Source organism: Aplidium turbinatum, chromosome 5 (genome assembly GCF_918807975.1).
Source record: "Aplidium turbinatum chromosome 5, kaAplTurb1.1, whole genome shotgun sequence".
In the NCBI taxonomy this organism is placed as follows: Eukaryota; Metazoa; Chordata; class Ascidiacea; order Aplousobranchia; family Polyclinidae; genus Aplidium; species Aplidium turbinatum.
Genome location: NC_137476.1, coordinates 22,500,512 through 22,516,200, shown reverse-complemented (window position 1 = coordinate 22,516,200; position 15,689 = coordinate 22,500,512). Strand labels below are relative to the sequence as shown.

The 15,689-nt window shown below is 37.3% G+C and overlaps 1 protein-coding gene across 1 annotated transcript; it reads right to left on the bottom strand.

The window, feature by feature from the left end:
• Window positions 1-5,171: 5,171 nt before the first annotated feature.
• On the bottom strand, window positions 5,172-15,190 carry LOC145770523 (maspardin-like). The gene is made up of 7 exons (XM_082582196.1): window positions 14,971-15,190; window positions 10,933-11,028; window positions 9,527-9,646; window positions 8,730-8,934; window positions 7,912-8,099; window positions 7,292-7,426; window positions 5,172-5,960 (listed from the first exon to the last, which is right to left on the bottom strand). Exons 1-7 carry the CDS (start codon window positions 15,061-15,063, stop codon window positions 5,940-5,942), a joined length of 858 nt encoding a protein of 285 aa, XP_082438322.1. The 5' UTR covers window positions 15,064-15,190; the 3' UTR covers window positions 5,172-5,939.
• Window positions 15,191-15,689: the final 499 nt, after the last annotated feature.

Sequence of the window (15,689 nt, the reverse complement as noted above, 5' to 3'; positions counted from 1 at the left end):
AGGCCTATTGCTTTAAGTGGGAAGTTTTAAAATTGGAAACAAAATTATTTTCTGGCAGAAACAAAGTTTCATTCTTTAATTAAAAGAAGCTTAGAAATGTTTGACTCACAAGCAAAATTCAAGACAAAGGTGCTTTGCGTCGAAAGAAAAATTTCGTATTATTTCTGAAAATTTTGTTTTGGACACTCGCAAGCTTGAATAATAATATAATTTATCAATTTTTGAAAAACGGTTGTTTTGAAAAACTCAACACGTATCTGGAAGTTATTTTTAATCTTGTCAGTTTCGCATCCTTGCAGAGACTTTAAATACTAACTCAAGCGTAGTCACCAAGATTGACAGAGTGAAGTTCCTGCTTGTGAATAATTTCACCCACTAGGTCCCGTTTAGGCCTAATGGGAGCTGTCCTTTAAATGCGTTGCTCAAGCGCATACTCCGAGAGTTGAACCAGCGTTACTTCATCTTGCAATGTTCTTGTTCAATCGAACGTTTATACAACTGAGCCATAGTGCAGGCCCTTAGGGGCAAAAATGAGCATCTTTAGGCTAAACGTGTTACACGTTGTTTTTTTGCATTTTTTTGTAGTTGATGAATCTAACTTCAATTTTAGTGGGTGCCGCAACTTTTTGGGTCACGTGATCACCCCCAAATCGGGGATTCCCCCCAAGTCAATTTTGAGCTCTTTTCACGGCATTTTTATGCAATTAGATACGTTATTTTTTTACATTTGGACTGACTGCCACTAAAAAATACACGAGATAAAACTGACACAAAATTATGTTATTAATGACGTCATTGTGGCGTCATGTATTAATTTTTTGCTTGTTTTTTTCTTATTGTAGTCGCTTGTTTGTTGTTGGTGTTACTTTTTTGGTTACAATAAGTTACCAATGGTTTTTCAACTGATTTGATTAGTATTGAGTGTCAGTACTAACATATTCAAAATCTTAAGGAATCCAACTTCCGGAAAGTGGTTATTTTCAAAATAGCTTCCAAGATGGCCGCCAAACCATTGAACAAAACAGTAAATTGACCATAACTCGGTCATCATATGACCAAAACATGTAGTTTTGCTGTCTATATCTAGGTTTTTATACCCTGTGAAGTCAATGAGACTATTCTCAGAATTGTTGAATTATCTGATAGCCTATAAATTCAAAATGGCCATCCAAGATGGCCGCCAAACCATTAAAATAACAGTAAATTGACCATAACTCGGTCATCCTATGACCAAAGCATGTAGTTTTAGTGTCTATATCTAGGTTTTTATACCCTGTAAAGTCAATGAAACCATTCTCAGAATTGTTAAATCATCTGATAGCCTATAAATTTAATATGGCAATCCAAGATGGCCGCTAAACCATTAAAATAACATAGTAAATTGACCATAACTCGGTCATCATATGACCAAAACATGTAGTTTTGGTGTCTATATCTAGGTTTTTATACCCTGTGAAGTCAATGAGACTATTCTCAGAATTGTTGAATTATCTGATAGCCTATAAATTCAATATGGCAAACCAAGATGGCCGCCAAACTATTAAAATAACATAGTAAATTGACCATAACTAGGTTATCATATGACCAAAACGTGTAGTTTTGGTGTCTATATCTAGGTTTTTATACCTTGTGAAGTCAATGAGACCATTCTCAGAATTGTTAAATTATCTGATAGCCTATAAATTCAATATGGCAAACCAAGATGGCTGCCAAAACAATTAAAAATGTACAATAACAATGTATTGTTTATTAAAAAACCCGGTGAATTTCTATCACAGGGATTTCTATATATATTTGAGTTAACTGAGCAGGCATAAAGAGCTCATACGATGTGGTCATGTAGACTCTTGGCATAATCAGCGTAAAGAAAGCAAATGGATCAAGTATTACTAATGCTCATCGCTGTCACTCTCGATGTCATCGTCTGTAATTATGTGATTGCTGTATGGACACATGAACCAGTTTGGCATGGTCCACATCCAGCATGGTATGGTAGCACATATCTCCGGCACCTACAGTGAGGTGAACACGATTCGCAATTGCAGTGATCATTTTCAGTAGGTTGTCCGGGGCAGCTTTCATGTCCGTCATGATTGGAACCATCTGATTATTGTCTATTTTCCATCCCCAGTCTAGAGCATCCATACCATCGTCAGTAGCCTACCCATCCTGACCATAATCTGGTAGTAAACTCTGAGGCAGTGGAATTTGGTAAAGGATGATGTAGGTGGCAAACGTTCAGGGTGAACAAAGGATTTGGCTGTTTTAATTTTCTTGACCAATGTATTGTATCGCTGTGTTTCTAGGTTACTACTGCCATCGTTGCCAAACATAACGGTCATAGCTTTGTTTCCAAGATCCTTAATGATGTGGTCTGTCTGATTTGGGAGAATAAAGCAATTTGCACATTCTTTGATTATTGGTTGACTTTTCACTAGTTTCTTGAAAGCGTCTTCTTCCTGATACCAAATATCCTTGACGTTGAATCACAACCGGTGAATGCATGAATGAAGAGGAGCTGTAACCATAATTATGTCCTGTCCGATGATTGCTTTAAGTTTGTTGATGTCGTGTATCTTGGTTGCGTAAGCCTTTTCGGAGCGGAGGTAGAGGTCTTTAATGTCTGGGTCAGTGTCAGCATAGCGTAGTATCAATATTAAAAGGTCCGTGTCTTCACCAATTAAAGTCGTACTATGTCGATGAGGGCTGTCCATCTGCCGTCTTGACGATGTCAACATCTGCATCACCTGGAGCGTTCCTCACATTGCAGCTTCTATTCCTCAGTTGAGCAGAAATTAATCCTTCCTTGTTGGAAACTCGAGGCAAGAACTGCTCCTTCTTTCCAATGAACTTGGTGTCTACAGTAAAGTGAACAACCGGGTGGACGTTCATGCCGCGTCTTTGATGGGTATTGTCTTTGATAGACGGACCACCATATCCATCAAAGACCAACGTTGCTAAGCGATAATGACGAATGGTAAAATCTGCATACGACTGTGCAGTGTGCAATAGACCCATAACTGTCTCCAGTTTCAATGGTACTCGATGCAACAAGAACCCTCCATCAAGGACGTAGTGATCGGTTTTCGAGGCAGATTCTTTCACTACTTCATAATCGGCTGACATCACACTGCTGGCATGTTCTGTGATGGCAGTAGCTATTTGAGGCTTATCTTCTGCAAGAAACAGGGTCTGGATGTTACGTGGCTGTCACAAGTAATACTCGTCTTCCTCTCAACTGGTCTGAGTTTTTGGGAAATGACAGCAACAAAACTGCGTTATATCAACTGGTTCAACAAGCTGTGATAACTTCAGTCGACCCAAACTTGTTTACGATTGTTGTAACATCGTTAAATACAGCTCTTAACAATCAAACATTGGACATGTCTGAGGTTTCCCCATGTGATCACGAAGAGGCAGACACCCGTATGTTTCTCCATGTGAAACATGGAAAATCCGATGCCATAGTCAAAGCAGTAGGTAGCCTACTAATGTGGTAATTATTGCAATTTCGTGTTTTGACAAGTTAGAAATCTGTAAACTATGGGTTGAATTTGGAGTTGGAGAAAAAACTCGCTTCATTCCAATCCATGATATTGTTTCATCTTTACCTCAATCTCCGATGATTTGCGCTTCTTTACCTTTGTCTTATGCTATCACAATCTGTGATAGCCTACTGTTTCGTCTTTGGAAAAAAAGGCTTGGGATTGTTGGATGCTTAATCTTACCGCAATGTGTGGCTTATTTAACTCTCTGAATTTCTCAAGCTCACCTAGTTCTATAAATGACATACAAAAGTATGTCGTAGCTCTTTATGGCAATGGTCCTACTATCACGGATGTAGACGAATGCCGTTATATGATGTTTACCAATGGTTGCACTATTGAAAAGCTGCCACCAACGTCAGCTGCTCTGATGCAACATACACGCAGAGCGATACATCAAGCTGAAATATGGAAATCAAGCCTCGTAAATGTTCAGCAACTACCTTCTCCTTTAGCTTGGGGTTGGAAACATAATGATGCAAATCAGCTTGTTCCGTTTTGTCAGTCTACTTGTGGCTCTCGATGTTCCTGTAAGAAAAAATCCATAAAATGCACAAGTCTTTGTTCATGCGAGTACGAAACATGCAATTCGACCACAAAATATCCAATCCTCTCTGATGTTTCATCTTCAATCCACATTGACGTTTCATCTCCAATCCACACTGATCATTCAAGAAATGCTTTTGACTTTCTAAACTCTATCTTGTAACTTGAAAAAACTTGTCGTACACGAATTTTTTTAACATCAAATTACGTATGGTAGGAATTTAACATCGAAAACCGCTAGTTTTTTCATCTTGAATTAACAGTGTTAAGACTCTGACATTGCATCATTTGGGGTCGTGTATTAATTTGATTTGTAGATCATAATTAGGCCTACATATTATTTTAAATTTTAAAGTGGCATGACCAAAAGGGAAATTCACCCCTGGTAGCTGCTCTTCTGGTTATTCCCTTGATGACGTCGTTATTGCGTCATACTGTACTGGAATTATTGTTATTGCTTGCAATTGTAAAATTTTAAGCATTTGTAAAACTTATAATGAGAGTATTTGATCGCTTTTTTCGGAATAAACTTACCTTTGGTTCCTGAATTTGAAATTGTCTAGTTTTAATAATGTAATGATGACGTCATAAAAGATGCAATCATGACGAAACTACTTTTAGGAATTGTGAAATGGTTTTAGTAACCGGTACTCCAACTAAAACCAACAGCAAACGACCAAAATAGGTTAAAAAAGCAAAAAAATATATGTGATGACGTCACAATCACGTCATCAATCAAATTATTTTGTGTTTATTTTGTCTCACTTATTTGTATGTGCTTTTTAAGTTAAAATATACAAAAATCAAATATGTAATTGCACAAAAATGACGTAAAAAGAGCTGAAACGTGATTTTTGGGGAAATCTCCGATTTGGGGGTGATCACGTGACCCAAAAAGTTGCGGCACCCACTAAAATCAAAGTTGGGTTGATCAACTGCAAAAATATGCAAAAAAACAACGTGTAACACGTTTAGCCTAAAGATTCCCCTAAGGGCCTGCACTACCATAGAAAACGTCTATTGAAACGACCATCACGACGGAAATCGCTACTTGCTTGAGCAGTCTGCAGGAAAGGGAGGCAAAGTTAAAAGCACGTTTTATTTTCAGAATTTTCCGTAACGTGAAAAATGGCACGTAGTGCATGTTACGAATGCAGAAATGGAATACACAATCTGAGAGAACTTAATGTTGGCAAAAGAATGCTACGCTCAGAAAATCTCTCAAGTCTGATCACTATGACGCAACACTGACAAGTAGGGCAGTGCTCACTGCTCATGCAACCAATGGTGCACTGGTGTAGGCTTCCCAGAGAAACGGTTTATCACAGTAGGCCCAATATGCAGTTTAATATCAAACGCATTGAATGACACAAATCCATATTGGATTATAGAAACTCTTCTTGAAATCAGTCTGCACCCTCACTCTGATGAAAATATGAGTGAGTTATTGGGATCAAGTACAACACAAACACTGGAGTGGAACTGTGGAAGGGGCAATCGTTGTCTTCTCAATAATGTCGTTTCCAACACCGAGATAAATTTTAATGCTTCATTATTGGCCAAACGTACGCTGAGGAACATGATAAAGGCGATGTGTTTTTCAAAAGATTGAAAATTCTCAATCGATTGGTGAATGAACGGAATAACAAAACAAAATAACAAAAACTCCAGCATGTAACAGGAACTTATCAAATACACAACAACTTTGTAACAAATTTTTCAGTATTTGCTCTATTTAACGTCAGCAAAGTGACTGTCGAGTTGATCACAGCAAAAAGTTTGATGATTTGTAAAAGTGCATACGACAGTTTGTGTGTTTCGATGGCGAAAAGGATGAAACTTCTCGGATCAATCTTCGGAGAGTCCATCCTTAAATACAAAGGTACGGGTTATTTTCAGAAAACAATTTTCCGCAATAAACGACAAATCTCATCTAAATTCTCGTCGCTTTTTGTACTTTTCGAGGAAAATCTTCAATGGCATATTCGAACTGATATGCTCCGATTAGAAGCCACAAAAACTACGATTGTATGAACAAGAAGGCAAAAAAGATTTTCTACACCAGTGTTAAGTTACTTTAACTTTATAATTCCGCGTACCAGCAGATGTCTTATTGTCATTCAGCGTACCGTCAACATTTCTAACGAAAAAAGACTGACAATATCAAGCCTAATCTTGGTTTTACAAATTGACAATGTGCGAATTCACAAATAGTCTTTCACCGACGGTATGTGGTTTTAGAGCTTTTGCCATCGTTGGCGTTACTTTATACTTCACAGCCTCACAGGATGCATGTGAAGTTTTTATATTAATTTACATGAAAGTGTCTGTATTTCTGTTTTTGCGTAGTTATTAGTTCGTTTCCTTTTCCCTTTAACAAATTATTTATGGCTTATCTCTAACTTCATGTTTTGGATATAGTCTTCTGTAAGTGTTGTTTAGATCTGAAATTTTATTGAGTCATTGCAGAGCACAACTCCACAAACTTCCACATTGCGGTTTCGATACACTATCGCATCATTGGTTGCTATAAAGCCAAAATCTTAAGAAGATATATCGTATTGTCGAACAAAACTTCAACGAATTGTTTTACCCAGGGATTTCTAGAAGTTCGTGATGCGAAAGCGCCTGCTCAGAGTAAGGTGAGTTATGCAAAAATGTTGCCAGATCATTTTAGTTGAAACGCTGTTTTTAGACAGATCAAGAATAAACTAAGCTTTTCAATTAAACCTAGCCCAAGACTGAAAAAGCTTTATAAAATTAATCCATAACTATCTTTCATACTCATCAACTAACCTAGTTGTAAGCCTGGATACAATAAAACTAACTTTTGGTGTTAATAACTTCCACTTCTAACATCAACTTTACCGGAATCTTTATGGTTCTTGTTTATGTAGGCTACATGTCCAATTGTCCATGTGACCACTTTGTGCCATTTGAAAATCAAGTCATATATCGCTTTAACAACACAACAACGTACAGAGATTACATCAGATATTTAAATACTACCACACACTTCGTACGTTTGACTTACTCTTGTTGAAAGAGTGTTAAAACATGTCAAGCTGAATCCAAACCCAGGCAGTTTCCTACGTTGCCAAATCTTACAGAACTGACGCAGATTCGTTCACAAAAGTTTGACTTGCATACGCCTTACGTAAAAACTAAGAGCAAGGATGCGTAATTGTTTGCGTACATACCTTAACATTACGTAAATGAATCCGAAGGTGAAGATTGACTTCGTTACTGCGACTTAGATACGGAAAGTCTCCACCGTTTTTAAGGTAAGCAACTTTGGCAAAGGGAAAGCATTTATAAGTGTGTTCCTTCACGATCTGTGATAACAAGATTTACTCAATGAGATGTGACTGTGCAATAAAATTTTACGCAATGAACATCTCACTTTCTGGGTCATAAATCGTATCATAGCAAAGCTTCTCTGAACTAGTAATTTTCCGTTTTAAGGTCACAGGCCCAATTCATAAAATTATTAAGTTTGCGGACTAATACACTTCTAAGAGCGACCCAAAACGAAAATTTTACAATATTAGGCTATTCTTAAATACACGAATTTCTGTGTTCTACTTGTAGTATCTGGTGTTAGTGCCTTACTTCTTTCTGAAATTGAAATATCTACTTACCCTTTTAAAACTTATCCGTCGACCCCACGTTGGAAACTGCTGCTCTGAAAGGACTTAGATGAACCATGGCCTACTTACAGTAAATAAGATACTTGAATATCTTAGTAGGCCAACCATGAACATTACTTTTTTTTATGAATTATCAACTTTACTTGCAAACAGCGAGGGTGAGGCCATACCTGAGGAATAGTGACGTCATCAAACACGTCGAGCAAGGTAATGGGCATCTCTTGCAGCAGCTGAGGATAGCGAACGTATTCTCCACCATACTGCAATCTCAAACGGGAAGAGAGTTCTTTCTGGGTCAATGAATCTAAGCAGTCAACCATGAAGTCTAAACCATCCGCTTGCTCGGTGTCAACATAGCCTGGAAAGAAAGAACAGCACGTGCAGTTGATCATCCTAGAATCAATTACTAGAAGAGGTATACAGTTAGAAACAAGCATTGAGTTTGTATACACTATACACGGATTATTTCCCAATTTTTATCAGTGTGCAGCAGGATCAGTAGCAGCGATCAACTTTTTCACCATAATTAAACGAAGCAATTTAAATTTATGCTTTATTTCGAATTGCTAATCTTATATAACAACAACCACCACAAGGCGCTGCCTTAAACTGGTCAGTTGAGCAAGAGCAACAACTGGCAGTTGGTACCGATCAAGTTTGAAAACAGGTTGATGACACATCGGCATATCAAATTTTTCAGATATTTACTTAAATTTCTCAATTTATTTACATAAACTTCTCAACCTCAGGCCTTAACCATTTTGGCTTAAGGCCTTCATCAAGGGAAACTTCGAAGGAAACCAGCTACTGCACGCTTCATTAGTTTTTCGCCCCTACGCCCAGGCTCAACAATCGATTTGCAAGTAGAATCGCTGCGACCTTCCAGAGAAATTTAGTACTCTGATAAGACAAGATTTCGCCAGATAAAGATTCTCGCTTTCAATCTTTAATTTTCGAAATTTAATCAAATTAAAGTCAATCCTTGTACCTGAAGACAGTTTTCCAAGAACAAACTTTTTCAGTATAAACGAAGGAAGTGTCCACAACCCAGCAGAAGCACGTTGCATCTTAAACACCGAAGTGTCCGTAAAGGTATTGCACAAGACAAGAGAGCTGACGTACTTTTTGACACTAGTTCTTTCTGCAAACTTTAAAGCTAAAAACCCACCCAGGGAAGATCCAAACAAATGAACCTGAAAAAATATTAATGAAAAAATATAAATATTAAAAAATATAAATAGAAAAAATATAAATATTAAAAATAAAAAATATTACACTCAAACAGGTCAACCAGACAGGGTCGTGCCTCAACGTTAAACTTGCAAGCACGATCCACCTTGCCACGTTTGCTGCGAAACGTTTGGTGAAGCCGACTTTGGAATTTAAACAAGGCAGCTTGGGCATTAATGTGCATTGTGCAATATGCATTCGAGTAACACAGCGTAAAACAGGCAGTTTTCTGGCAAAGTTGTTAATGCATTTTCAAATATTAACTAAACACTGAGGGAACCAAACATATCTTGCCCCTCCTCTGTCTCAGATCCAAGGGGCGCGCCGCTCCCTGCTGTCAAGTAATCAATGTCTATGCTATCGGTTCCAAAAATGCTTTGCAATGCCAAAGAAAACTTTGCAATGGTTTAGACTTTAGAATCATATTATTATATCAATACATCATGTACCGTACTGTACGGTACCAAGAAAAACAAGTTTTATGCTGGAAAATAATTGACACTATTACAGTATTACAAAGACCATTGATAGCTGAAAAAACAATCTTTAACACACTTCTGTTAAGTTGAGCTCATCTATGAGTTTGCGAAACCCGACACAGAACTGGTCAACATTCCAGTAGGGCGGGTAGTCCACAGCTATAACACGATGTCCAAGAGACGATAGAGACATTACCTAAACAAATATTAACACCAAAACTTAAACAGATTTTTCAAGTTAAACAATGGTGTACGTAACAACATGATAGGAATGAGACAATATTCATAATAATACACTTATTTTCCTTATTGGAGCCAAGTGAAGATTTTTTTTTCCAAAGACAAGTTAATTAGCACCTTGCTATGCATTGCGCAAGGCTCATTGCTTGCAGTTTGAGCACTTTGGCAAGGTTGGCAGTAGTATCATTTCTGGTGTTTAAGTACCACAAATGGGAAAATGTCACATGGAGGTATGCAAAGAAATTTATTCTCACACGAGTCAGTTCAATCATACATAGCTAAATATCGATTTCGATCAGCTAGAAGTTCCGCCTTCTGTCGTGATTCCAAAAATATTGCGACTTCTTCTTGTACCGTAATTCATGAAGCCTTTTCAGCATGTTACCTTTGGACAACCATCCAACATTCGTGTGGAAAAGCAAGGCTTTATGATCGGACTGCATATCCTTACACAGTAGCTTGAAAAGGAGGCTGTTAAGGGCTCCGGCTTTTATAAAGTTGACCATCTCGATAGCTAAGTTCAGGACATCCTTCATTTCAGGAGGCATAGTTCTAGATGCTAAGGCTTCACGATGAAGTATGCAATGATATATTATGCAAAATATGACGAACAGCATAGGTCCTAGGACATTAAAGTAATTAAAAAAGATTGAAATTGTTGTAGAGCTCGCGCCCCCTGAGAGATGCTTCACGCCCCCTTGGGGGGCACGCCCCCCTGGTTAAGAACCACTGCTGTATATAGTGATATGTTACATACCAGGCACCACTAAAAAGCGGAAATTTCTCCAGCATGAATTGGCATATTGTACAAAAAAGTAAATAATTAATGCGATGTACAAAAGGCGGACATCTGTTCTTGACTTCTAGGTTATATTGTACAACATATAGCAATATAGCCAGATTCAGTAACAACAAGCAATTCAAGAAGATTCATCAGGGCAAAAAAGTCAATCAGAAGATACAAAGAAGGAAGGTATGGTTTTTGTTGTCTAGGAAATAAAATCCTGGTTCTGCCGACGATTCACAATAAAGTATAGCCTAAATAAATCTATGAAGCCATAAAACAATGTTTATTTTTTCAACATGACTTCATTTCTGTGTTGTACGTCAAGACCTGATTTCTGCGTTTTTTTACATCGACATTAATACTTCAAATCTGCGGACAATCGGACATGCGCCATTTTACGCCAGGGAATTTTCTGCATTTTTGCAGATTAGTGGAGTAGTGGTGCCCATACATACCTGTCGAAAAAATACATCAGCGTTGCCACATGATGGTGGTAGACATATCAGAGGACAAGTTATATTCCGTGGGCCAGCATCATAAAGTTTCCATGCCTGCAACATCAAAGTTTTTATAAAAAATTGAGTTTCACCTGATCACTGATGAACAAATAGCCAAATCTTGTATTTTTTCTCTGTCAAAGTTAGAGCTCAACCGATATCACTTTTTCAGGCCGATGCCGATACCAATATTTATGAAATTTTTAGGCCGATACCGATATATTTCAACCGATATATATCAACTACGAAAAATTTGTTACCAACAAAGTTCTTAAGCAACAAACCAGTCCAAGAAAATTTATGCATTGGTTGCTGTAAGGAGGGGTTCCCAGCCTTTTTACGATCTCATACCGCTTGGACGCTCTGTACTGCCAAGCGTACCACTTCTTGCAGAACAACTAATTTGATCAAATCATATTTTATTCAGAGGAATAATATTGGCCTACTAAAATAACACTAAAGCACCACAACTGAATTTAATGAGATTTTTGTTTACTGTCCACCAATTGGTCGATGCGCGGTGTAAAGTAAATTTGCCTACAGCGCATCGAAAGTCATTTTCGGGCGCACCCAGTCGGTTTCAAATTTTTTGACTTGATGTTCATCATGATTAAAAATCCCTGCTTGCATTTCCACGAGAAAGGGAAAATCAGTAGCTGTGAAACAGCATGAGAAGCTAGCGTTGAACATGAAAAGGCCAAACTGAGCCAGAAGTTTATTGGAGAAAATCCCTTGTAACCGTTATTGAACATTTTATTTTGATCTATTTTTAGCTTACAACTTGCATTATTCAACGTTATTTGCAGCTTAAGCTATAAAACAGTAGATGCTCTCTATCAAGAGCAATCTTTTGACATAATTAACGCACACTGTCCCGCAGCGTTGTACGGCTTTTCAAAGCAACTGTGCTCCTTGTTAAAAATTGACATGACCTGTATTTTGAAGATCGTAATGATACAAAACAACGGGAATAGTTACGAAACAATAAGAATAGGCTTTGGGAATTTTTTTTTTGTTAACACCAGATAAACAAAATATAAAGTGGTGAAAAAAACGGAAGCTTCCCGCATACCACCTGAAAAACCTTCGCGTACCACTAGTGGTACGTGTACCACAGGTTGGGAAGCCCTGTATAATGGAAAAATCATTCTTAACACTAATCACAAAAAACACCAAACAAAAGAGAAACAATTTAGGGAGAGGTATGTCTTTTCTGCATAGCGAACTTCAGTGCAAAGTCTTTTGTTCTTTATGTGATCTGTTACAGCATCACTTTGAAGGTAAGCACTCACTTCCTCAGAAGTGGGAAAAGGCCCTGGTGGATTTTTCGCTTTTAGGAAATCTAAATCAGCAAGTTTACTTTGGTCTGCTCTGATATTAAGAGCTTCTTTTTCAGAGTAACCTTTTTCTTCATAAGCTTTCATCTTTTCATTCCATTGCAGTCTAATTTATTTGTTGTCTTGTACTGGTTTTTCCATTTCCTTCTGAATATTTTCAAGTAAACCCGTGCTTTTATTGAGAACTACACTTCTGGAGACTGTATCAAGATATCTTTTACCATAAATATTTATCTTGTAGTTCACTAATCCGACACTACATTCTTCACGGCTGTCTTTAAATGTAGCAAACCTAGCAAACCTGGCAAACCTAGCAAACCTCGCAAATCACAAGGTTGCCAGATGGTATTTTTTTTAATTTAATTTTTTTTTATTTCTTGGCGTTTTATTTATCGAGTGCATTTTTTTTAAAACCCTTTTGATTATGTTATTTGTTTAGTGTTGATGTCTTATTTTTATCAGTAAAAAGATATCAAAATCTCTGCTTTGTTGGTTATGGTTAGTTTTGATATAAATACGTTTAAAGCAATGCCTTTGCGATCAACATTTGTGAGATGTTGAAACTTGAAAGGTAATATTAACGCAATTTATATTTGGTAGTCAGACATTCGAGAATCAGTACTTAATCCCTTAGACCATGGTTGGGTGAGTTCACTAATCAGTGGTTCTCTAAAAACAGGGCTGCAGACGATAAATAAAACTTAACTTTTGCAGGTGAACGTAGTTCCTGGGCTACGCCGTGTGACACAAAAGGAAGAAGTTCCTAATGACAAGTTTTTGTGTGTGTTTAGAATGTAAGGAATATTTTGTAAACGAAACCGGTTTTTCCAAAAGTTTTGGTCATTTGAAGTGTGTTTAAAATGCCTATATGCTTTGGCTCCTTTTTGGGCTACGGTACTTGCAAAAAAAATTGGTTTGAAATGTGTTTTTAGCTGGGTAATTTTGTGGAATCTGGCAACTTTACAAAGTTTGCTTCTTTAAATATAGCAAACCTAGCAAACCCGCAAATCTTGAGAAAGGTTTCTACAATTGATGGCCGATGAGGTTTTCAACTGTTCATAGTTTGCACCAAATAGATAGGCCTAGACTACAGACAACCTTATCATTACTTGCTGCTAGTCTAAATCTATCTTCTTTAGGGAGACTATGAAAACCTATTGCGGTAGGTTTTCAAATGCAGAAACCTTCTGAAGCTTTGCGAGGAATTCGGAGTTCGCGACATTTAAAGACGCCCGCTGAGAAAACCTCATAACACAAAAAATATTTTCCTGTAATTGTACAAATGTACAAACCTTGTGAGGTTTGCGAGGTTTGCTACATTTAAAGAAGCAAACTTTGCAGAGTTGCCAGATTCCACAAAATTACCCAACCAAAACACGTTTCAAACCAATCCCAAAAACAAACCATTTTTTTGCAAGTAGCCCAAAAAAGAGCCAAAGCATATAGGTATTTTAAACACACTTCAAATGACCAAACCTTGGAAAAACCGGTTTCGTTCACAAAATATCCTTTACTTTCTAAACACACACAAAAACTTGTCATTAGGCACTTATTCGTTTTGTGTCACACGCGTAGCCCAGGGCTGGAACTACGGTCGTCTGCAAAAGTTAAGTTTTATTTATCGTCTGCAGCCCGGTTTTTAGAAAACCAGTAATTAGTGAACTCACCCAACCATGGTCTAACTAAGGGATGGAGTACTGATTCCCGAATGTCTGACTACCAAATATTGCGTTAATATTAACTTGCAATAGGCTATCTCACAAATGTTGATCGCAAAGGCATTGCTTTAAATGTATTTATATCAAAACTAACCATAACCAACAAAGCAGAGATTTTGATATCTTTTTATAGATGAGAATAGAACTTCTCCAACATCAACACTAAACAAGTAACTTGTTCAAAAGGGTTTTAAAAAACATGCACCCGATAAATAAAAAGCCAAGAAATATAAAAGAATACAATAAAAAATACCATCTGGCAACCTTGTGGTTTGCGAGGTTTGCTAGGTTTGCGACGTTTGCTAGGTTTGCGAGGTTTGCTAGGTTTGCTACATTTAAAGACAGCCATCTTCACCCAGGTTGTGAACTGGCAAATTATCCAGTTTCTGTAGGACATCATCACTTGCCGATCCAACTTTCAACAGCGATCCTGTGTCCTCATTTGCAGCAGGACCAAAGCCAAACAGAGATCCTTTTTGAGTTGCCAAGCCTTTTGCAAAAGATTGAAGGAATAGAGCAAGCAATTGAATTTGCTAGTCCTAGTATTGATGCGGATAAGCAATTGCCATAATAATAGGACAAAAAAAGAAAACTAGACAGAAAAGAAACCCATCATTTGGCAAAAGCACATTTTGATTTGGCCTAAGAGCATTGAATTAAATTGAGCTCTTTCAATGGTCAGACAGCAAGTGCACACTACACAGTAGGCTACTACAAACTGATCCTCAAAATTTAGCAAAGAATATATACAATAAAACGCTTTTAGTTTCTGATTCATTACATGATTACATAAACACTGCAGTAACTGCTAGAAATGTAAATATTCCTGGTAAACATATTAAGATTATTTTTCTATGGACACAGTGATGTGAACACCATTGCACTGGAGAAAAATAACATTTAGCCCACTGCATAGACAACCCAGATAACTTACAACTTACTTTTGATAAGTCGTTGTCTATTGCAATCTTTCTTTTGGGAACAGAACTTCTAAAACTCAAATATTCTTCTGAGTTTTTCAGCCTATTTGCCATCTCACAATGTAGTAATTTTTTACAAAAATACAAGCTAAGTACTAAACAACGTTATGAAACAGAACAAAATTCTTCACCGAGAGTGATAAAATTCTCACAACACCAAATTAATCGCAATTGCGTAATCTAGAAGCTGAAAAAGGAAAGGCAATTTCAGAGTCATTCGTTTCTTTTATATAGATTCAGTCATAAGCAAAAGCAAGCAGCTTTCAAAATGCAAAATGATTGTTTAGATTGCAAACTAGATTGCAATAATCCGCTTGGTAGCGGCAATGTTCCTTTTGGAAAACAATTTCAGTGATTCAATCAATCATTTTACTTTTCGTCTTTAACGCGTCCGGGACAAAAAAGATACTAACTACAAAAATCGATATAAACCTACCAGCACGTTAACGAACGGGAAAAGGTGGCAAAAACCTTGAAAGGTTTAAAAAGATTTTCGTGCTTCTTCCTCAAAATAGTAGCAGATCCAAGCGGATTAGTCTTAGCCTAAATTTCAATGAAAAATTGCAACTGCATGATGCAGGTAGATAACAGCTCAGTTGCCGAGTGGTTTCGCTTTCGGCTCTAGTGTTAGTAGAGCTGAGATCGATTCTTGGTCCGGTCAAACTGATTGTGTTTTAAAT

What these genes read in the sequence shown, in the direction of transcription:
- LOC145770523 (XM_082582196.1), bottom strand. Translation starts at nt 15,063, where the DNA reads ATGGCAAATAGGCTGAAAAACTCAGAAGAATATTTGAGTTTTAGAAGT. An exon ending in TAGACAACGACTTATCAAAA is followed by an intron (nt 11,029 to 14,970) that starts GTAAGTTGTAAG and finishes TTGATGTTGCAG; the next exon opens with GCATGGAAACTTTATGATGC. An exon ending in TTCATTTACGTAATGTTAAG is followed by an intron (nt 5,961 to 7,291) that starts GTATGTACGCAA and finishes TTTGTATTTAAG; the next exon opens with GATGGACTCTCCGAAGATTG.